The sequence below is a fragment of the Pelobates fuscus genome, chromosome 1 (genome assembly GCF_036172605.1).
Source record: "Pelobates fuscus isolate aPelFus1 chromosome 1, aPelFus1.pri, whole genome shotgun sequence".
Lineage (NCBI taxonomy): Eukaryota > Metazoa > Chordata > Amphibia > Anura > Pelobatidae > Pelobates > Pelobates fuscus.
In genome coordinates this window covers 486,701,306-486,726,090 of record NC_086317.1, presented here as the reverse complement: position 1 = coordinate 486,726,090, position 24,785 = coordinate 486,701,306, and the positions used below count along the sequence as shown (strand labels likewise).

At 44.1% G+C, this 24,785-nt stretch overlaps 1 protein-coding gene across 8 annotated transcripts in view; it reads left to right on the top strand.

The window, feature by feature from the left end:
* The window catches only part of ARAP1 (ArfGAP with RhoGAP domain, ankyrin repeat and PH domain 1), a 304,736-nt gene that overhangs the window by 133,626 nt on the left and 146,325 nt on the right, over positions 1–24,785 (top strand). For all 8 annotated transcript variants that reach the window (XM_063432734.1, XM_063432703.1, XM_063432716.1 and 5 more), the window contains 5 exons: positions 10,353–10,422; positions 11,187–11,307; positions 12,915–13,096; positions 14,255–14,361; positions 22,148–22,347. In XM_063432734.1, the coding sequence (XP_063288804.1) occupies positions 10,353–10,422; positions 11,187–11,307; positions 12,915–13,096; positions 14,255–14,361; positions 22,148–22,347 (680 nt within the window). The remainder of the gene's footprint in view (positions 1–10,352; positions 10,423–11,186; positions 11,308–12,914; positions 13,097–14,254; positions 14,362–22,147; positions 22,348–24,785) is intronic.

Below are 24,785 nucleotides of genomic sequence, written 5' to 3'. Positions count from 1 at the left end.
TCTATGAGGAAAGTTCAGTGTCTGCATGCAGAGGGATGAGACACTGAATGTTTGGATGCATTTTAGGCAGCAATGACCCAGGAAGGATCTCTAACAGCTATCTGAGGAGTGGCCAGTGAAGTTATCACTAGGCTGTAATGTAAAAACTGCATTTTCTCTGAAAAGACAGTGTTTACAGCAAAAAGCCTGAAGGTAATGATTCTACTCACCAGAACAAATTCAATAAGCTGTAGTTGTTCTGGTGACTATAGTGTCCCTTTAATCATTGGTTATTAAATATCATTGTCAATTTTTAGAAAGTGCCGACTTGTTCTGCAGCGCTGTACAAAAGGGGAAATAAAAACCAGTAGTTGGCAAGCTGTCCGGCACCTATTGTACAGCGCTGCCGAGAGCCCGGCTAGAAACGCGTTTACATTCTATGATCAGATTCTCTGTGCAATTTGTGATAATATTCATACTGTCAGCTGGAGTCTGTTTCACACAGGTTTTTCACAGCTCGTTTTTATCTAAATTCTCTGCTGTTTTTTCCTATAGAAATGTTTTGACTCTGGCTGGCAAAATACTTCATTTTATTTTTATTTTCCTGCACCATCTTATCCCAGATTTTTGGACAATGATGAAACAACGAATGTGGGAGAAACTAGTGAAATTAATTATATTTTCACTTATAGTTACAGCCATTTACAGACACTGAAATCCTTTGCTAATCTTTTGATTCTTTTTTTTTTGTAATGTTTTTATTCTTGTGAATGGATTTTGTTTTATGGAAGTCATGCTGGTACGATAGTTTCTCAGTTTCCAGTGCTCTCCCGTGTTTTTGGCGCGCCGTCAGGTCCTGCAGCTGGTGTAATATGGGCTAGACGCATTTCTTAACTTCCTCTGGGAGAGTCACAGAGAGGTCTCTCTGCACATGGAGAGTCTGTAATCAGAATTATAGCGAAAAGCTCATTCTTACCCAATAGGACTGTAGCGTTTAGTAAAAATCCTGCGTTTCGTTCATGCCATTAAAAAAAGCTTGTATTTACTATGATTGCAATCTCTCTCTCAGAATGGGATTTGGATAGAGTGAAGTCAAACTGCAGCATAACATACTTGCAAACATTTAGTTTATATTTTAAAATATTATCAATATTATCAACACTGGTAAAGCCAGTCAGGAGTTCACAATGTAATGCTGGAATGAGCAGTTTGATTTTTAAAGCATAGATATTGTGACAGATCCATCTGTACAGCCTAAGATTGCTGGTTCGTCTGTTTGCCTTTATTTCGTTTGATTTCCTGTCTGTATGCCCCTGTTCGTGTGTTTCTCTAAATACCGATTGAAACTACCGAACGGATGGCCACCCAGGAGAGGAGTGTGCTGCTGGTTAACCTCTTGGCCCCAATTAGAACGTTGTGGTTAACTGCAGACACCTCTCCATTCCATCCGTATGGGTGGTCGTCGTTCGTATGCCGACCACGAGGCGGCGGCCATTTTGGAACACGAGAAGGATCAGCGGTGTTCGGCGAGTATTCTATGGAACTAAAAGCGGACACTTTATCTACCGAACACTGCTGAAAACTACCGCCCGCCTTCTATTATGTCGAGGCATACGAACACCGGTCTGTTCGGGAGTATGTAACGTACGTATGGATTTCGCCCAGATAGCCGTCCCATGGAGTCAATCGTATACCGAAAGACTTGTAAGAGACTTTGACTCCATGGCTATTGAACTGTGTACATTGGATCTGAGCGCTATTCGGTAGAAATGTGCACTCAGATCCAGGCTATCTAGGGATACGTTACACGAAACGCATACATTCGGTATTTTCACATTTATGTATTTTAATGTATTTTTATTACTGTATTTAAAATGGCGATTTGCCTCTATCCCTGGAGATAATTAGGTTTCTTCTCAATTATCTCCAGGATAGAGAGGAGGGATTTATGTGTGTAATGGGGAGGGCTTATACCTAAGCCACTGCGATTGGCTACTGTCCAATAAATGTCCCAGTCTTTCATCTGGTCCCCTAGGGGAGTGTCCACCAGGTGGGAGACCTGCATAAATACTGGGCAGGTAGCCCCCATTACACAGAATCCTGTTTTACCCTCAAGACGGAGCTTGGTCTCGTTTGTGGGGGGAATTATTACATGGAAAGGTCAGTTCGTTTATTTTAGCCGTGAAAGGAGTTCGGCTGATTTTATGGGTGGGAGTTACCGCGTTCCCTTATACTCCGTTCGGGAGTTAGGAGGTCGGCCGTGCAGAACCTGCATTTCTGGAAAAGGGGATTATTGACTAAACGGCGGCTTCATCTAATTGTCGGTGAGTGTCGTAACAGATATATAAATAATTACTGTGGGTGGGTGTTACTTGGTTGTTATGCTACCATAAACTGCATGCCGAATCAGTTACTCACAGATTGCAATCAACACTAAATAATAATCGTTTTCAAAATAAAGGGCACTCTAGGGATTGGTGTGACCACCTATATAATGCATTATATAAATTACAAAAAAAAAAATGTTTTGCAAGCAAAGGCAGACCCCTTCCGAGACCAGCAATAGTCTACCACTCACGACCGTTTCATTCTGTTTCTGGTTTATGAGGTTATTTCGGATCTCCTTAACTCCAATCAGCATGGGAGCAGTCTTATAGCAGTGTGATGTTAAGCAAATTGCATCATCATAACCTTATAGCTGCAGTTATAATACACTGTGTCCTTACACCATAACCTTATAGCTGCAGTTATAATACACTGTGTCCTTACACCATAACCTTATAGCTGCAGTTATAATACACTGTGTGCGGAGAGACAGGGGGCCTCCTTACACCATAACCTTATAGCTGCAGTTATAATACACTGTGTGCAGGGAGACAGGGGATCTCCTTACACCATAACCTTATAGCTGCAGTTATAATACACTGTGTGCGGGGAGACAGGGGACCTCCTTACACCATAACCTTATAGCTGCAGTTATAACACACTGTGTGCAGGGAGACAGGGGACGTCCTTACACCATAACCTTATAGCTGCAGTTATAATACACTGTGTGCAGGGAGACAGGGTACCTCCTTACACCATAACCTTATAGCTGCAGTTATAATACACTGTGTGCAGGGAGACAGGGTACCTCCTTACACCATAACCTTATAGCTGCAGTTATAATACACTGTGTGCAGGGAGACAGGGGACCTCCTTACACCATAACCTTATAGCTGCAGTTATAATACACTGTGTGCGGGGAGACAGGGGACCTCCTTACACCATAACCTTATAGCTGCAGTTATAATACACTGTGTGCGGGGAGACAGGGGACCTCCTTACACCATAACCTTATAGCTGCAGTTATAATACACTGTGTGCGGGGAGACAGGGGACCTCCTTACACCATAACCTTATAGCTGCAGTTATAATACACTGTGTGCGGGGAGATAGGGGACTTCCTTACACCATAAGGTTATAGCTGCAGTTATAATACACTGTGTGCGGGGAGACAGAGGACCTCCTTACACCATAACCTTATAGCTGCAGTTATAATACACTGTGTGCAGGGAGACAGGGGACCTCCTTACACCATAACCTTATAGCTGCAGTTATAATACGCTGTGTGCGGGGAGACAGGGGACCTCCTTACACCATAACCTTATAGCTGCAGTTATAATGCACTGTGCGGGGAGACAGGGGACCTCCTTACACCATAACCTTATAGCTGCAGTTATAATACACTATGTGCAGGGAGACAGGGGATCTCCTTACACCATAACCTTATAGCTGCAGTTATAATACACTGTGTGCGGGGAGACAGGGGACCTCCATATACCATAACCTTATAGCTGCAGTTATAATACACTGTGTGCGGGGAGACAGGGGACCTCCTTACACCATAACCTTATAGCTGCAGTTATAATACACTGTGTGCGGGGAGACAGGGGACCTCCTTACACCATAACCTTATAGCTGCAGTTATAATACACTGTGTGCGGGGAGACAGGGGACCTCCTTACACCATAACCTTATAGCTGCAGTTATAATACACTGTGTGCGGGGAGACAGGGGACCTCCTTACACCATAACCTTATAGCTGCAGTTATAATACACTGTGTGCGGGGAGACAGGGGACCTCCTTACACCATAACCTTATAGCTACAGTTATAATACACTGTGTGCGGGGAGACAGGGGACCTCCTTACACCATAACCTTATAGCTGCAGTTATAATACACTGTGTGCGGTGAGCCAAGGGACCTCCTTACACCATAACCTTATAGTTGCAGTTATAATACACTGTGTGCGGGGAGACAGGGGACCTCCTTACACCATAACCTTATAGCTGCATTATAATACACTGTGTGCGGGGAGACAGGGGACCTCCTTACACCATAACCTTATAGCTGCAGTTATAATACACTGTGTGCGGGGAGACAGGGGACCTCCTTACACCATAACCTTATAGCTACAGTTATAATACACTGTGTGCGGGGAGACAGGGGACCTCCTTACACCATAACCTTATAGCTGCAGTTATAATACACTGTGCTGGGGGACAGGGGACCTCCTTACACCATAACCTTATAGCTGCAGTTATAATACACTGTGTGCGGGGAGACAGGGGACCTCCTTACACCATAACCTTATAGCTGCAGTTATATTACACTGTGTGCAGGGAGACAGGGGACCTCCTTACACCATAACCTTATAGCTGCAGTTATAATACACTGTGTGCTGGGAGACAGGGGACCTCCTCACACCATAACCTTATAGCTGCAGTTATAATACACTGTGTGCGGGGAGACAGGGGATCTCCTTACACCATAACCTTATAGCTGCAGTTATAATACACTGTGTGCTGGGAGACAGGGGACCTCCTTACACCATAACCTTATAGCTGCAGTTATAATACATAGTGTGCATGGAGACAGGGGACCTCCTTACACCATAACCTTATAGCTGCAGTTATAATACACTGTATGCGGGGAGACAGGGGACCTCCTTACACCATAACCTTATGGCTGCAGTTATAATACACTGTGTGCGGGGAGACAGGGGACCTCCTTACACCATAACCTTAAAGCTGCAGTTATAATACACTGTGTGCGGGGAGACAGGGGATCTCCTTACACCATAACCTTATAGCTGCAGTTATAATACACTGTGTGCGGGGAGACAGGGGACCTCCTTACACCATAACCTTATAGCTGCAGTTATAATACACTGTGTGCAGGGAGACAGAGGACCTCCTTACACCATAACCTTATAGCTGCAGTTATAATACACAGTGTGCAGGGAGACAGAGGACCTCCTTACACCATAACCTTATAGCTGCAGTTATAACACACTGTGTGCGGGGAGACAGGGGACCTCCTTACACCATAACCTTATAGCTGCAGTTATAATACACTGTGTGCGGGGAGACAGGGGACCTCCTTACACCATAACCTTATAGCTGCAGTTATAATACACTGTGTGCGGGGAGACAGGGGACCTCCTTACACCATAACCTTATAGCTGCAGTTATAATACACTGTGTGCGGGGAGACAGGGGACCTCCTCACACCATAACCTTATAGCTGCAGTTATAATACACTGTATGCGGGGAGACAGGGGACCTCCTTACACCATAACCTTATAGCTGCAGTTATAATACACTGTGTGCGGGGAGACAGGGGACCTCCTCACACCATAACCTTATAGCTGCAGTTATAATACACTGTGTGCGGGGAGACAGGGGACCTCCTTACACCATAACCTTATAGCTGCAGTTATAATACACTGTGTGCGGGGAGACAGGGGACCTCCTTACACCATAACCTTATAGCTGCAGTTATAATACACTGTGTGCGGGGAGACAGGGGATCTCCTTACACCATAACCTTATAGCTGCAGTTATAATACACTGTGTGCGGGGAGACAGGGGACCTCCTTACACCATAACCTTAAAGCTGCAGTTATAATACACAGTGTGCAGGGAGACAGGGGACCTCCTTACACCATAACCTTATAGCTGCAGTTATAATACACTGTGTGCGGGGAGACAGGGGACCTCCTTACACCATAACCTTATAGCTGCAGTTATAATACACTGTGTGCGGGGAGACAGGGGACTTCCTTACACCATAACCTTATAGCTGCAGTTATAATACACTGTGTGCGGGGAGACAGGGGACCTCCTTACACCATAACCTTATAGTTGCAGTTATAATACACTGTGTGCAGGGAGACAGGGGACCTCCTTACACCATAACCTTATAGCTGCAGTTATAATACACTGTGTACGGGGAGACAGGGGACCTCCTTACACCATAACCTTATAGCTGCAGTTATAATACACTGTGTGCGGGGAGACAGGGGACCTCCTTACACCATAACCTTATAGCTGCAGTTATAATACACTGTGTGCGGGGAGACAGGGGACCTCCTTACACCATAACCTTATAGCTGCAGTTATAATACACTGTGTGCGGGGAGACAGGGGACCTCCTTACACCATAACCTTATAGTTGCAGTTATAATACACTGTGTGCAGGGAGACAGGGGACCTCCTTACACCATAACCTTATAGCTGCAGTTATAATACACTGTGTACGGGGAGACAGGGGACCTCCTTACACCATAACCTTATAGCTGCAGTTATAATACACTGTGTGCGGGGAGACAGAGGACCTCCTTACACCATCACCTTATAGCTGCAGTTATAAGACCTTATAACCTTACTGGCCTTAGCCACTGCTGATTGAAATTGCACATTGTTGCTTAGTTTGCAGACCTCTTCTGCCCATTGGAGTGGTCTGGGTGCCAACTCCCACTACCCTTAACCCTGCAAGTTTTCATAAACTGCAAAAATTACCTCCAGGGTTAACTCCTCCTCTAGTGGCTGTCTGCTAGACAGTCACTAGAGGGCACTTCCGGGTTTATAGCACACGAAAAGTGTGCTATAACGTCGCTGGACGTCCTCATGCTATGTGAGGACCTTCAGCGTTGCTGAAATCCTCATAGGAAAGCATTGAAGGCATTGCTGCGCATGCGCGTTAGGTCTCTCCCCGCCGCCGGCATGCACAATCGGTCTCAGTCCGCGGGGGAGGAGCATGGGTGTACCCTGAACCAGCGCTGAGGGATGGACACAGGTAAGTCACTGAAGGGGTTTTCACCCCTTCAGCAACTTGAGGTGGGAGGGAGAGGGGACCTGCAGTGCCAGGAAAACTTTTTTTTTTTCCTGGCACTGTAGAGTCTCTTTACGTACTCGGGGGTAAATACTGTCGCACCCTGGATCTTTTTTTTTTTATTAACTTTATTTTAGCTCCTGCAGCACTAGTCCTCCAATCACAATTTTCTGCAATTATTTGCAGCAAATAAATGCATATCTCTAGCTCTAGGTTCTTCCGTAATATATACTGAGGAGAAATAGTTATTTAAAATCTCTGCCTTTTCCTGGTCTCCATTAACTAAGACGCTCCGATTTCAGTATACCTACCTCTTCATTTTTTGAATAGCATTATCATAGATGCATTTTCCAGATGAACCAGAATTGATTACATTGTTTAGTTGTTTTTGTGTTGTACTTGCACACATTTTTGTCTCTCACTTAATTTTATGGATACCCGAGTTTTGGAATTCCCAGTGATTTGTAGTAAATCGGGAAGATCAGTAAATATCGAGTTTGTGTACATGGCACCGCCTCCTCCATTGTTTTATTTCAAAATACTTCATTTTCAAGTTTTTATTCATGATCTCTGCAGAAGAAACTCGTCATTTAGCAGCTCTGCATATTTCCTAATCTTCTCTGGAAGCGAGAAGAACAGGTTCCATTACATCCACGCACTGATGGGAACTGCAATCACGACCTGTAATTCGACAGCAATTCTGTTTTTAGTCTCGTTAACTTTGTGGAACATAAACATAAACTGTAACGTTTTTTCAAAAGGGATTGGTCATAACACACAGCAGAATCAGTTGCCGAATCCCCCCAAAGTGATTAAACATTCCCCCGTTTCTCCCTCTGACTGTTCTGTGGATTTCCCTTCCATTGCTATTATAATAATAAAGGGGTTGTGAGCGTCGGCCTTCTGGGCTGGTCCGTTTCGAGAGAACAGTGACACTTTGTTACTGGTAGGCATTAAAAAAAATATATATTTAAACTCAGGCTGATTGTAGCGGAGCTCCCTGTACCCCGGCTGGGTAGCTCCGCCAAAGGGACCGCTTCCTAGCTGGAACAGGAGAACGGATAGGGGAACTAGCTCTTTGCGCTCCTAGGGGCTGGAAGGCACTCAGTCCAGTCCTGAGAGCTCCCATGTCCTTACAAGGACTTTCCCAGCTGCATCTTCCACCAGCTGCGACAAGCTGGCCCAGGGATTAACCATTTCTCCCTAGTTCTGGAGGTTTCAACACTGACTGACACTGTCTATTTTATTACACATGGTTTTACAGACACAGACCCCAACATGGGGTCTCCGACACAAAAACAACAGGGGTTTCAATCCTAAAAAGCTGAAGAGGGAGGAAGGACAATGCATCTAGGTTAAACTGGGCTGGCACTGTCTCTGTGCCAACGTCCTGCTGTGACAGAAAAAGGGAGTGGGAAGGGGGAGAGATACTGACACACCATACATTCACTAAAGGAAGGTACAATACACGAAAGGCATAGAAATGCATGGGGAAACACAGAATTCAAGGGGAAACCACACAAATAAGCAGTGGGCATGGTACTTGGTAACGGCGGTCCGTCACACATCTCCCTCTTGTACACCTCCGACAGCTGCAGCATGACTCACACGGGTCAGTTTGCTGCTGCCAGGAGGGGACATATAGTCTTTTACTGACCCTGTAACTTTCAAAAACACTAAAAAACCTGAACATGGGGAGTACTGTTATACTTGGGAGACTTTGCTGAACACAAATATTAGGGTTTCAAAACAGTAAAACGCAGGGGTCAAGTACTGGGTAAAAAAGTGCGGGAACTCACCCAAGATCCTTCCCCCCCCCCATCCTCAGGTACTGATGGATTGAGGAGGGTGACAGGGGCCGAGGAAACCTAGGACAGTCCCTGTCCCCCTTCCTCAGCTCTGTCACTTTTCTCAGGCCATGTCCCCTCCTCACGCCCTGTCTCCCTCCTCCTCAGGCCCTGTCCCCCCTCCTCACACCCTGTCCCCCATCCCCAGTCCCTGTCCCCCCTCCTCAGCCCCTGTCCCCCCTCCTCGGCCTCCTCGGAGAGTGAAGTCTCCAAAGTATAACAGTACCCCCCACGTACAGGTTTTTTAGTATTTTTGAAAGTTACAGGGTCAAATATAAGGCTTGATTTTCTGGGGTTTTTTTACATTGAAATTTGCCAGATTGGTTATGTTGCCTTTGAGAGCGTATGGTAGCCCAGGAATCGGAATTATCCCCAGGATGGCATACTATTTGCAAAATAAGAAACCCAAGGTACTAACACTGGCCAAAGTTAGCGTTCATAATTGATTTTTGCATTTTTTACACACAAGACTGGACATACCCCATAATGAATACCCTGGGTTATATACTTTACAAAAATATGTGCATGTGAGGTGTGATTCGGGAGATTTATGACCGATAAGTGTTACAATGTCACTATTGATACATTTTAAAAATATATATTTTGAAACAGCAATATCCAACTTGTACTTATTGCCCTATAACTTGCTAAAAAGCTCGTTAACACTGGGTGTTTTTAGATTCAGGACAACATTTTGAATCTATTTAGCAGTTTTTTTTTTATTAGCTTTTGTAGATAAGTAAAAGAATTTTCAAGTTAAAGTCAAAAAACTGTTTTCAAATTTTCACCATATTTTATTATTATTTTTTAAAGTAAATTATATGACATGATACAAGTGATGGTATGTAAAGAAAGCCCCTTTTGTCCTGAAAAAAACCCAATATATAATTTGTATGGGAACAGTAAATGAGAGAGATGCAAATTACAGCTAAACACAAACACCACAAAAGTGTTAAAAGAGCCCTGGACCTTAACGTACAAACATCGCCAAAACAGGTCCTGAAGGGGTTAATGAGAGGACTTGGTGACACAGGAGCAGTGCTGTCACAATATTTTCAGACTTCTATTTAATATACACTGAAGTAGTAAGTCTAGTAATGTTATTAGTATTATTTATAAAACACCAACGCATTCTGCAGACTGACACTTAGGAACGATGGTCCACAACGATCAAATACAAATACACAGGAAAAGGCAATATAGGTTGTGTACACCTGTACAATAATAACCATCGTCTCTTTAGCTAGATTATTTACCCTGGATGTTATAATTCAGTTCTTAGTTTGCTAAAATGTACTTCTTTGTAGATTTTTATTTTTATTCAGTAATTTTTTCATAATAATATTTTTCTTTCTTTCTCGATAAAGTTCCCTTATTTTCCAGAGGCGATGGGTGAAGCTGGACCCCGACTATGTTCGATATTACGACGGTGACAAGGTGTGTCTCCTCTCACTAGTAGTTAATAACTGTTGGAACACAGATTCGTAATGGGCTTGTTGTTTGTGATCCCCGTGCTATTTCATTAATAGCTGCATGGCTTATTCCACATAACCACAATACAATAAGAAAGAGGGACAAAAATATTGTATCAGCATTCAAAGAATTCTAACTAAATGATAAGTCAATCCAAATATTGCTCGTAAAATAGACAAAAATGTGCAGAAAACAAAAAAATGGCCAAGTCAGAAACCATGGGGTAGTTGTTCAAGTGATTGATTAATTAATTGATAACAGACTCACAAATTACCTAAACTCCAAGAGTGTGCATTCAGTCCCATTGTATCTGTCCTCCTCTGAGTGTGTATGTCTGTCTGCACACCCTGAGTAACCCAACGAGCAGAGATCATTTGTAAATGTCAGCAATATTATCTTCTAAACTAAGATAATCTCACAAGTGATAACTTGGTGGAAGTGAACATCATTAGTAAACAACACCTAGTCTATTCCACAGGTTTTTATTTTCTTAGGGGTCTGTTAAATCCGCCAATATGTTTATCTAAAATGAGATCTTCTCCTTTGTGACCATGTGGGAACCCCAGGGCAGAGTAACGAAAACGAGGCTCTCTATAATGATCTGATGTGTTCTGAGATCCGCAGATTAGCCATATTTAATTGAATAATGTTTTGGGTGCTCGCTGTGACCTGGTTAGAAAAGCCCTCTCAGTAACAGGAAGTCTTTACACCATTACTTGTCATTCCAGGACATGTACTCGAAGGGCTTCATCAAGACGTCTGCGATATGCCAGGTCACTGCCACAAAAGATCAGAAGTTTGAGGTTTTAACTTCAAACAGAACCTTTGTGTTTCGTGCAGAGAGTGATGGTACATTTTGTGTTTTGTTTTGTTACCATGGGTTGCAAATTTGCTCTTATTACAATGTTTTGTACATTTATATATCTTTAACTCTCCTCGTCTGTATATATATATATATATTTTTTTCTAGTTAATTAAAAGCTGTCTTCCTGCACATTCTGACTTTCTCTCAAACCAGTATTTCTAACTATATCTCTCTCTCTCTCTCCTCCATCCTGCCCCTCTCCCTGCCCTTACCTTTCTCCTCCATCCTGCACTTCCCTCTCTCCTCTATCCTGCTCCTCTCCCTGCCCTTCCCTCTCTCTACTTTATCCTAACGCTCTCCCTGGCCTTCCCTTTCTCCTCTATCCTGCCCTTCCCTCCCCTCCTCTATCCTGCCCCTCTACCTGCACTTCCCTTTCTCCTCCATCCTGCCACTCTCCCCGCCCTTCTCTCTTTCCTCTATCCTGACGCTCTCCCTGCCCTTCTCTCTCCTCTATCCTGCTCCTCTATCCTGCCCTTCCCTGCCCTTCCCTGCCCTTCCCTCCCCTCCTCTATCCTGCCCCTCTACCTGCACTTCCCTTTCTCCCCCATCCTGCCCCTCTCCCCGCCCTTCTCTCTCTCCTCTATCCTGCCGCTCTCCCTGCCCTTCTCTCCCCTCCATCCTGCCCCTCTCTCTGCCCTTCTCTCTCCTCCATCCTGCCCCTCTCCCCACCCTTCTCTTTCCTCCATCCTGCCACTCTCCCTGCCCTTCTCTTTCCTCCATCCTGCTGCTCTCCCCGCCCTTCTCTCTCTCCTCTATCCTACCGCTCTCCCCGCCCTTCTCTCTCTCCTCTATCCTGCCACTCTCCCTGGCCTTCACCCTCCCCTCCATCCTGCCCCTCTCCCTGCCCTTGTCTCCCCTCCATCCTGCCCCTCTCCCTGCACTTCCCTTTCTCCTCTATCCTGCCGCTCTCCCTGCCCTTCCCTCCCTCCCCTCCATCCTGCCCCTCTCCCTGCACTTCCCATCTTTCCTCCATCCTGCCCCTCTCCCCGACCTTCTCTTTCCTCCATCCTGCCGCTCTCCCCGCCCTTCTCTCTCTCCTCTCTCTCCTCTATCCTGCCCCTCTCCCCGCCCTTCTCTCTCTCCTCTATCCTGCCGCTCTCCCTGGCCTTCACCCTCCCCTCCATCCTGCCCCTCTCCCTGCACTTCCCTTTCTCCTCCATCCTGCCCCTCTCCCCGCCCTTCTCTTTCTTCCATCCTGCCCCTCTCCCTGCCCTTCTCTCTTCTCCATCCTGCCCCTCTACCTGCACTTCCCTTTCTCCTCCATCCTGCCCCTCTACCTGCACTTCCCTTTCTCCTCCATCCTGCCCCTCTCCCCGCCCTTCTCTCTCTCCTCCATCCTGCCCCTCTCCTTGCTCTTCACCCTCCCCTCCATCCTGCCCTTCCCTCTCTCTTCCATCCTGCCCCTCCACCTGCCCTTCTCTCCCCTCCATCCTGCCCCTCTACCTGCACTTCCCTCTCCCTTCCATCCCCTCTACTTGCCCTGCTCCCTTTCCTCCATTGTACATTGCTGTGGTATATGTTGGTGCATTATCCATAGAGTAGTATTATAGAAAGTGTTCGCAGTGACGCACAGTATTCCCTCCATTGACAGCTGAAAGGAATGACTGGGTGAGAATGTTTGAGCAGCTCCTGGGTGAAAACAAAAACCAGCAGCCGCTTTCCGTGGCTCCTGACCCCGTGGACAAGTCTGGCTACCTAGAGATGAAGGGGTGGAAACCCAAACTCTTTGTGGTGGTGGCGTCCGATAAAGTCCATTTATACAAGAATCATGAGGTACGTGTTGTTTACATTAAGGGCTCCTCCCTGTGACATACAGAAGTTATGTATTTTTTTAGTTCTATATATTAATGATGAGACTGGCACATTATTTATGTCTATTTATATTCTCACCAGAAATGCATATGTTCTATTATCCTAATCACCGGCCTGGTGGATCGAGGGGTCTCATTCTCTTCCTATAGGCACCGGTTTGCTCCTATAAGTTGTTTTCAGAGGCGCCATTAACTCTGATTCCTGCCGTATCAGAGTTTGAGGATTATATAAGTGAACCTGGTTAGAAGATTGTGCAGATATAGAGTCCGGTGTCCGGGTCCGCTCTGTTTATTCGGATACCAGGAACTAGACCATCAGTGATTTCTACATTCCCACATCTATGAGCTGGCTCAGTGATCGAACAAGCTGTAAAATAGGGAATGGTTTTTGTTTGGGTAATTAATGAGGAAGTGATACAGAGATCCCATAAGGTCGCTTCCAAAGTCCACTTGTGTTTCACACCTCGTTCTCGCGGTGAGCTCAGCTGAAGCTCAGTGTGTAACGTGTGTGTGTGTGTCAGGCTCAGAGCTGAAGGTGTTTTTATACATAACCCACGCTGAGACAAGAGCTTACACTCTTTAACGGAACCATGGGTAAGACCAAGTGTTGGTGCTTTCAGCGTAATTCTTTACTGAGTTTATTGTGAAGTCCGATCTATTTAATCAGAATCCAGCTCTGTTTGTAAAACTTTTTAAAATCTACATAAAATCTGTAGCGATTAAAATGTCTGAAACTTTCTTAACCTGAGCATGTCCTGATTTTACCGTCATTTACGGGGGAGAGATGCTACCCATTGTTCCCTTCGAGACTCCTGTTACCTATAAGCACTAGCCCTATCGTTCCTCAAAATACTAAATTCGTTCAACAGGGAGAGCAGATTTTATATTTGAAGCAATTTCGCACATATTCCGCGTTTATGACTATTGCACTCTGTTGCTTTAATGTGTTTCCCTGTATTTCTCTTTTTCGGAGTGTGATGAGTTTTTTTCAGACATTATTAAAAAGAATATTAAAGCATTTTGGGACCCTGTAACTGCTTTAATAAAATATGTCCTAAATTACAACCAAAATCCAAAGGCAGGCTCCTGTATAATGAAAGTGATATTTTCCTACTGACAGGACTTCAGATATGGAATTGGGATTACGTCCATTGATATGAACCTTGGAAATGTGAAGGATTTGGACAAAAAAAGCTTTGACCTCACAACACCATATAGGACCTTTAGGTGAGTCAATAGCTTGTATTGGGGGGAGATGAATAAACTGTCCTGCAAATTGTCTTCGTAATATAGAATTAATCTGTGGCAATCTGTGTACTGTGTGTTCTGTAAGCGCAATGATATTGTTACATTTCATGTGCGTCACATTATATAAATGAATCCGACTTGGCACAACTTATTATCCTATACCTTTAGTGTAAAAGATATTGGGGGGTTTGGTTAATTCCCCCCTCCAGTGTGAGCTGCTGTGTTCCCTGAGTATTCTACAGACAGCAGTTACATTGTAATGTCCGTATCCCTTTAGTGTAAAAGATATTGGGGTTTTTTTGGTTAATTACCCCCCTCCAGAGTGAGCTGCTGTGTTCCCTGAGTATTCTACAGACAGGAGTTACATTGTAATGTCCGTATCCCTTTAGTGTAAAATATATTGGGGGGGTTTGGTTAATTGCCCCCTCCAGTGTGAGCTGCTGGGTTCCCTGAGTATTCTACAGACAGCAGTTACATTGTAATGTCCATATCCCTTTAGTGTAAAAGATATTAGGGGGTTTGGGTTAAATTGCCCCCCTCCAGTGTGAGCTGCTGTATTCCCCGAGTATTCTACAGACAGCAGTTACATTGTAATGTCTGTATGCCTTTAGTGTAAAAGATATTGGGGGGGTTTGGTTAATTGCCCCCTCCAGTGTGAGCTGCTGGGATCCCTGAGTATTCTACAGACAGCAGTTACATTGTAATGTCAGTATCCCTTTAGTGTAAAATATATTGGGGGGGGGGGGCTTTGGTTAATTCCCCCCTCCAGTGTGAGCTGCTGTGTTCCCTGAGTATTCTACAGACAGCAGTTACATTATAATGTCCGTATCCCTTTAGTGTAAAAGATATTGGGGGGGGTTTGGTTAATTCCCCCCTCCAGTGTGAGCTGCTGTGTTCCCTGAGTATTCTACAGACAGCAGTTACATTGTAATGTCCGTATCCCTTTAGTGTAAAAGATATTGGGGGGTTTGGTTAATTCCCCCCTCCAGTGTGAGTTGCTGTGTTCCCTGAGTATTCTACAGACAGCAGTTACATTGTAATGTCCGTATCCCTTTAGTGTAAAAGATATTGGGGGGGTTTGGTTAATTGCCCCCTCCAGTGTGAGCTGCTGTGTTCCCTGAGTATTCTACAGACAGCAGTTACATTATAATGTCCGTATCCCTTTAGTGTAAAAGATATTGGGGGGGGGGGTTGGTTAATTGCCCCCCTCCAGTGTGAGCTGCTGTGTTCCCTGAGTATTCTACAGACAGCAGTTACATTATAATGTCCGTATCACTTTAGTGTAAAAGATATTGGGGGGGGGGGGGGTTGGTTAATTCCCCCCTCCAGTGTGAGCTGCTGTGTTCCCTGAGTATTCTACAGACAGCAGTTACATTGTAATGTCCGGATCCCTTTAGTGTAAAAGATATTGGGGGGTTTGGTTAATTGCCCCCTCCAGTGTGAGCTGCTGTGTTCTCTGAGTATTCTACAGACAGCAGTTACATTGTAATGTCCGTATCCCTTTATTGTAAAAGATATTGGGGGGGTTTGGTTAATTGCCCCCCTCCAGTGTGAGCTGCTGTATTCTACAGACAGCAGTTACATTGTAATGTCCGTATGCCTTTAGTGTAAAAGATATTGGGGGGGTTTGGTTAATTGCCCCCTCCAGTGTGAGCTGCTGGGATCCCTGAGTATTCTACAGACAGCAGTTACATTGTAATGTCCGTATCCCTTTAGTGTAAAATATATTGGGGGGGGGGGTTTGGTTAATTTCCCCCCTCCAGTGTGAGCTGCTGTGTTCCCTGAGTATTCTACAGACAGCAGTTACATTGTAATGTCCGTATCCCTTTAGTGTAAAAGATATTGGGGTTTTTTTGGTTAATTACCCCCCTCCAGAGTGAGCTGCTGTGTTCCCTGAGTATTCTACAGACAGGAGTTACATTGTAATGTCCGTATCCCTTTAGTGTAAAATATATTGGGGGGGTTTGGTTAATTGCCCCCTCCAGTGTGAGCTGCTGTGTTCCCTGAGTATTCTACAGACAGCAGTTACATTGTAATGTCCGTATCCCTTTAGTGTAAAATATATTGGGGGGGTTTGGTTAATTGCCCCCTCCAGTGTGAGCTGCTGGGTTCCCTGAGTATTCTACAGACAGCAGTTACATTGTAATGTCCATATCCCTTTAGTGTAAAAGATATTAGGGGGTTTGGGTTAAATTGCCCCCCTCCAGTGTGAGCTGCTGTATTCCCCGAGTATTCTACAGACAGCAGTTACATTGTAATGTCTGTATGCCTTTAGTGTAAAAGATATTGGGGGGGTTTGGTTAATTGCCCCCTCCAGTGTGAGCTGCTGGGATCCCTGAGTATTCTACAGACAGCAGTTACATTGTAATGTCAGTATCCCTTTAGTGTAAAATATATTGGGGGGGGGGGGCTTTGGTTAATTCCCCCCTCCAGTGTGAGCTGCTGTGTTCCCTGAGTATTCTACAGACAGCAGTTACATTATAATGTCCGTATCCCTTTAGTGTAAAAGATATTGGGGGGGGTTTGGTTAATTCCCCCCTCCAGTGTGAGCTGCTGTGTTCCCTGAGTATTCTACAGACAGCAGTTACATTGTAATGTCCGTATCCCTTTAGTGTAAAAGATATTGGGGGGTTTGGTTAATTCCCCCCTCCAGTGTGAGTTGCTGTGTTCCCTGAGTATTCTACAGACAGCAGTTACATTGTAATGTCCGTATCCCTTTAGTGTAAAAGATATTGGGGGGGTTTGGTTAATTGCCCCCTCCAGTGTGAGCTGCTGTGTTCCCTGAGTATTCTACAGACAGCAGTTACATTATAATGTCCGTATCACTTTAGTGTAAAAGATATTGGGTTTGGTTAATTGCCCCCCTCCAGTGTGAGCTGCTGTATTCCCCGAGTATTCTACAGACAGCAGTTACATTGTAATGTCCGTATGCCTTTAGTGTAAAAGATATTGGGGGGGTTTGGTTAATTGCCCCCTCCAGTGTGAGCTGCTGGGATCCCTGAGTATTCTACAGACAGCAGTTACATTGTAATGTCCGTATCCCTTTAGTGTGAAATATATTGGGGGGGGGTTTGGTTAATTTCCCCCCTCCAGTGTGAGCTGCTGTGTTCCCTGAGTATTCTACAGACAGCAGTAACATTATAATGTCCGTATCCCTTTAGTGTAAAAGATATTGGGGGGTTTGGTAAATTGCCCCCCAGTGTGAGCTGCTGTGTTCCCCGAGTATTCTACAGACAGCAGTTACATTGTAATGTCCGTATCCCTTTAGTGTAAAAGATATTGGGGGGGTTGGTTAATTGCCCCCTCCAGTGTGAGCTGCTGGGTTCCCTGAGTATTCCACAGACAGCAGTTACATTGTAATGTCCGTATCCATTTAGTGTAAAAGATATCGGGGGGGTTTGGTTAATTGCCCCCCTCCAGTGTGAGCTGCTGGGTTCCCTGAGTATTCTACAGACAGCAGTTACATTGTAATGTCCGTATCCCTTTAGTGTAAAATATATTGGGGGGTTTGGTTAATTGCCCCCTCCAGTGTGAGCTGCTGAGTTCCCTGTGTATTCTATAGACAGCAGTTACATTGTAAAAGATATTGGGGGGTTTGGTAAATTGCTGTGTTCCCTGAGTATTCTACAGACAGCAGTTACATTGTAATGTCTGGATCCCTTTAGTGTAAAAGATATTGGGGGGTTTGGTTAATTGCCCCCCAGTGTGAGCTGCTGTGTTCCCCGAGTATTCTACAGACAGCAGTTACATTGTAATGTCTGTATCCCTTTAGTGTAAAAGATATTGGGGGGTTTGGTTAATTGCCCCCTCCAGTGTGAGCTGCTGGGTTCCCTGAGTATTCCACAGACAGCAGTTACATTGTAATGTCCGTATCCATTTAGTGTAAAAGATATCGGGGGGGTTTGGTTAATTGCCCCCCTCCAGTGTGAGCTGCTGGGTTCCCTGAGTATTCTACAGACAGCAGTTACATTGTAATGTCCGTATCCCTTTAGTGTAAAATATATTGGGGGGTTTGGTTAATTGCCCCCTCCAGTGTGAGCTGCTGAGTTCCCTGTGTATTCTATAGACAGCAGTTACATTGTAATGTCCGTATCCCTTTAGTGTAAAAGATATTGGGGGGTTTGGTAAATTGCTGTGTTCCCTGAGTATTCTACAGACAGCAGTTACATTGTAATGTCTGGATCCCTTTAGTGTAAAAGATATTGGGGGGTTTGGTTAATTGCCCCCCAGTGTGAGCTGCTGTGTTCCCCGAGTATTCTACAGACAGCAGTTACATTGTAATGTCCGTATCCCTTTAGTGTAAAAGATATTGGGGGGTTTGGTTAATTGCCCCCTCCAGTGTGAGCTGCTGTGTTCCCTGAGTATTCTACAGACAGCAGTTACATTGTAATGTCTGGATCCCTTTAGTGTAAAAGATATTGGGGGGTTTGGTTAATTGCCCCCCAGTGTGAGCTGCTGTGTTCCCCGAGTATTCTACAGACAGCAGTTACATTGTAATGTCTGTATCCCTTTAGTGTAAAAGATATTGGGGGGTTTGGTTAATTGCCCCCTCCAGTGTGAGCTGCTGGGTTCCCTGAGTATTCCACAGACAGCAGTTACATTGTAATGTCCGTATCCATTTAGTGTAAAAGATATCGGGGGGGTTTGGTTAATTGCCCCCCTCCAGTGTGAGCTGCTGGGTTCCCTGAGTATTCTACAGACAGCAGTTACATTGTAATGTCCGTATCCCTTCAGTGTAAAATATATTGGGGGGTTTGGTTAATTGCCCCCTCCAGTGTGAGCTGCTGAGTTCCCTGTGTATTCTATAGACAGCAGTTACATTGTAATGTCCGTATCCCTTTAGTGTAAAAGATATTGGGGGGTTTGGTAAATTGCTGTGTTCCCTGAGTATTCTACAGACAGCAGTTACATTGTAATGTCTGGATCCCTTTAGTGTAAAAGATATTGGGGGGTTTGGTTAATTGCCCCCCAGTGTGAGCTGCTGTGTTCCCCGAGTATTCTACAGACAGCAGTTACATTGTAATGTCCGTATCCCTTTAGTGTAAAAGATATTGGGGGGTTTGGTTAATTGCCCCCTCCAGTGTGAGCTGCTGTGTTCCCTGAGTATTCTACAGACAGCAGTTACATTGTAATGTCTGGATCCCTTTAGTGTAAAAGATATTGGGGGGTTTGGTTAATTGCCCCCCAGTGTGAGCTGCTGTGTTCCCCGAGTATTCTACAGACAGCAGTTACATTGTAATGTCTGTATCCCTTTAGTGTAAAAGATATTGGGGGGTTTGGTTAATTGCCCCCTCCTGTGTGAGCTGCTGGGTTCCCTGAGTATTCCACAGACAGCAGTTACATTGTAATGTCCGTATCCATTTAGTGTAAAAGATATCGGGGGGGTTTGGTTAATTGCCCCCCTCCAGTGTGAGCTGCTGGGTTCCCTGAGTATTCTACAGACAGCAGTTACATTGTAATGTCCGTATCCCTTTAGTGTAAAATATATTGGGGGGTTTGGTTAATTGCCCCCTCCAGTGTGAGCTGCTGAGTTCCCTGTGTATTCTATAGACAGCAGTTACATTGTAATATCCGTATCCCTTTAGTGTAAAAGATATTGGGGGGTTTGGTAAATTGCTGTGTTCCCTGAGTATTCTACAGACAGCAGTTACATTGTAATGTCTGGATCCCTTTAGTGTAAAAGATATTGGGGGGTTTGGTTAATTGCCCCCCAGTGTGAGCTGCTGTGTTCCCCGAGTATTCTACAGACAGCAGTTACATTGTAATGTCCGTATCCCTTTAGTGTAAAAGATATTGGGGGGGTTTGGTTAATTGCCCCCTCCAGTGTGAGCTGCTGGGTTCCCTGAGTATTCCACAGACAGCAGTTACATTATAATGTCCGTATCCATTTAGTGTAAAAGATATCGGGGGGGTTTGGTTAATTGCCCCCCTCCAGTGTGAGCTGCTGGGTTCCCTGAGTATTCTACAGACAGCAGTTACATTGTAATGTCCGTATCCCTTTAGTGTAAAATATATTGGGGGGTTTGGTTAATTGCCCCCTCCAGTGTGAGCTGCTGAGTTCCCTGTGTATTCTATAGACAGCAGTTACATTGTAATGTCCGTATCCCTTTAGTGTAAAAGATATTGGGGGGTTTGGTAAATTGCTGTGTTCCCTGAGTATTCTACAGACAGCAGTTACATTGTAATGTCCGTATCCCTTTAGTGTAAAAGATATTGGGGGGGGGTTTGGTTAATTGCCCCCCTCCAGTGTGAGCTGCTGTGCTCCCTGAGTATTCTACAGACAGCAGTTACATTGTAATGTCCGTATCCCTTTAGTGTAAAAGATATTGGGGGGGGTTGGTTAATTGCCCCCTCCAGTGTGAGCTGCTGGGTTCCCTGAGTATTCCACAGACAGCAGTTACATTGTAATGTCCGTATCCATTTAGTGTAAAAGATATCGGGGGGGTTTGGTTAATTGCCCCCCTCCAGTGTGAGCTGCTGGGTTCCCTGAGTATTCTACAGACAGCAGTTACATTGTAATGTCCGTATCCCTTTAGTGTAAAATATATTGGGGGGTTTGGTTAATTGCCCCGCTCCAGTGTGAGCTGCTGTGTTCCCTGAGTATTCTACAGACAGCAGTTACATTGTACTGTCCGTATCCCTTTAGTGTAAAAGATATTGGGGGGGTTTGGTTAATTCCCCCCTCCAGTGTGAGCTGCTGTGTTCTCTGAGTATTCTACAGACAGCAGTTACATTGTAATGTCCGGATCCCTTTAGTGTAAAGATATAGTGGTTTTGGTTAATTGTCCCCTCCCAGTGTGAGCCACCGTGTTCCCTGAGTATTCTACAGACAGCAGTTACATTTTAATGTCCGTATCCCTTTAGTGTAAAAGATATTGGGGGGGTTGGTTAATTGCCCCCTCCAGTGTGAGCTGCTGTGTTCCCTGAGTATTCTACAGACATAGTTACATTGTAATGTCCGTATCCCTTTAGTGTAAAAGATATGGGGGGGGGAGGGGGTTGGTTAATTGCCCCCCCCCCCCAGTGTGAGTTACTGTGCTCCCTGAGTATTCTACAGACAGCAGTTACATTGTAATGTCCGTATCCCTTTGGTGTAAAAGATATTGGGGGGTTTGGTTAATTCCCCCCTCCAGTGTGAACAACTGGATCATTGACCATAATATATGTGTTCTCCTTTATACTTGGCTATCACACTTCCCATTTCTGTTTATAGGTAATTATTAACATATTGGGGATTGCCCACTTCCCATTTCTGTTTATAGGTAATTATTAACATATTGGGGATTGCCCACTTCCCATTTCTGTTTATAGGTAATTATTAACATATTGGGGATTGCCCACTTCCCATTTCTGTTTATAGGTAATTATTAACATATTGGGGATTGCCCACTTCCCATTTCTGTTTATAGGTAATTATTAACATATTGGGGATTGCCCACTTCCCATTTCTGTTTAAAGGTAATTATTAACATATTGGGGATTGCCCACTTCCCAATTCTGTTTAAAGGTAATTATTAACATATTGGGGATTGCCCACTTCCCATTTCTGTTTATAGGTAATTATTAACATATTGGGGATTGCCCACTTCTCTTTTCTTGGTGTTTGTTTTATGGTGAATCTCAGTGATTCCTCCGAGGGGTTTACCAGTTCCTTCCGGGGGCAATCATACAGTCATTGTAAAGTGGAGCTAATTAATACCTCTGTATTACTTATCAATGCTATTAACAGCCGTCTGTATCTGTTCGACCTTTTTCCCGTCTGCAGTTTCTCAGCTGAGAGCGAGATGGAGAAGGCTGATTGGGTGGAGACCATGCTACAGGCGGTGGCCGGGGCACTTTCTAACTTGGAAGTCGCTGGGAAAATCTGGTCAGTGGAAGAAAACCAACGATGTGCCGACTGCGATGCGCCGAACCCAGACTGGGCATCAATAAACATCTGTGTTGTTATCTGCAAGAAATGTGCAGGTAATTGGCACGATAATGGCCAGATCCAAACATAGCGGGAAATGGCACCATAAGCACTTCTCTCGTGGCGCTTCTTTTAGCATAGTGTCCCCTGTGATCCCAGCGATGAAATGTCATGAAATCACACGTTGGAGCTGTTGTCAGGCAGCAGCGTGGTCCTCGCTGTCACCACGTCACCACGTCACCACGGAATGGTGTCCCTTTTAACCCCTTCAATGCCAAACTCCTTGTTATAAATAATAAAGAATGTAACCTTAAATGTAAACACGGAAAGTATAGCTAGCACAAAACACAAAGGCAGTAAATGCATTATACTTATGATTTATTAGAGATTTTATTATATCTCTTGTTGTACTGTAAACCGGTTCAGGTTAGTTATTACAGACATGTCTATTTTAGGACCCATTTCTCTTGTGACTGTAGGAAAGAAATGCTCACAGACCCCTAAGGAATCTGTTGGTGTGTTTGGGAATGCCGATTTCTAAATTGCCAACGGAATACACACGTTCTATTTATGTGTGGACATAATGTCAGATACCGTAAATACAGTTAATTGTTGAGTACCAGGTTTTTTTCTTAAGTGGACGCCTAGTAAGTGCGACTCCTCTGTCTAAACCAGGACTGCACGTTTAGAGCATGTCTTGGATGCTGTAAGAGGCATTGTCTCTTTTTGATTGATTTTATCCATTTTAGCCATTTATTGTGCTGGCTGTATGGGAATCTACATTCCTAATTATACAATACAACATATTCAACTTCCATTGAAAACTAGTTTTTTTTTTTTTCAAAATTCACAGACTTTCAACTGTTTGTAATGAACAATCAAGCAAAAGTGATTTCTCCAAATTCAACAGAAAATACAAAAATCATGATTTCTCCATTCTCAAAAGTATTTCAAGGGTTTTGGCTCAAGCACACCTGGTGCAACTAATGAAGCCCTTGGCCAGTGCATCAGGTGTGCTTGAGACACATGTTTTGTATATTTGTGCTGTTGTGAGGGATTCTACTCAGGGGGTGAATAATTTTCAGACTGGAGAAGTCATTATAAGTTGCATTTTCTGTTGGATTTTGGGAAACCACTTGAAGCATTTACTCTGTTGAGCTATTTCAATTGCTTTTGTTTGATTTGTTCATTGCAAACGGCTGAAAGTCAGTCAATATTGACAAGAAACCTGATTTTCAATGGGGGTTGAATACTTTTGAATACAACTGTAGATACAGATCATTATCACATACCGTTCCACACTGTATATCCCAACAGAAATATCTGCCTTATTGTAAAATCTGTTTGTAGTCTTTCTGAAGGATTGTGAGACAGTGGATCAAGTATAATAGTAATGTATAACAATAAATATGTTGTTGGCTTTCTATGATGGGATTATTAGTGGTATTCGGCTTTCTATGATGGGATTATTAGTGGTATTCGTCTTTCTATGATGGGATTATTAGTGGTATTCGGCTTTCTATGATGGGAGTATTAGTGGTATTCGGCTTTCTATGATGGGAGTATTAGTGGTATTCGGCTTTCTATGATGGGATTATTAGTGGTATTCGGCTTTCTATGATGGGATTATTAGTGGTATTCGGCTTTCTATGATGGGAGTATTAGTGGTATTCGGCTTTCTATGATGGGATTATTAGTGGTATTCGGCTTTCTATGATGGGATTATTGGTGGTATGCGGCTTTCTAGGATGGGATTATTAGTGATATTCGGCTTTCTATGATGGGATTATTAGTGGTATTCGGCTTTCTATGATGGCATTATTAGTGGTATTCGGCTTTCTATGATGGGATTATTAGTGGTATTCAGCTTTCTGTGATGGGATTATTAGTGGTATTCGGCTTTCTATAATGGGATTATTAGTGGTATTCGGCTTTCTATGATGAGATTATTTAGTGGTATTCGGCTTTCTATGATGGGATTATTAGTGGTATTCGGCTTTCTGTGATGGGATTATTAGTGGTATTCGGCTTTCTATGATGGGATTATTAGTGGTATTCGGCTTTCTATGATGGGATTATTAGTGGTATTCGGCTTTCTATGATGGGATTATTAGTGGTATTCGGCTTTCTATGATGGGATTATTAGTGGTATTCGGCTTTCTATGATGGGAGTATTAGTGGTATTCGGCTTTCTATGATGGGAGTATTAGTGGTATTCGGCTTTCTATGATGGGATTATTAGTGGTATTCGGCTTTCTATGATGGGATTATTAGTGGTATTCGGCTTTCTATGATGGGAGTATTAGTGGTATTCGGCTTTCTATGATGGGATTATTAGTGGTATTCGACTTTCTATGATGGGATTATTAGTGGTATGCGGCTTTCTATGATGGGATTATTAGTGGTATTCGGCTTTCTATGATGGGATTATTAGTGGTATTCGGCTTTCTATGATGGCATTATTAGTGGTATTCGGCTTTCTATAATGGGATTA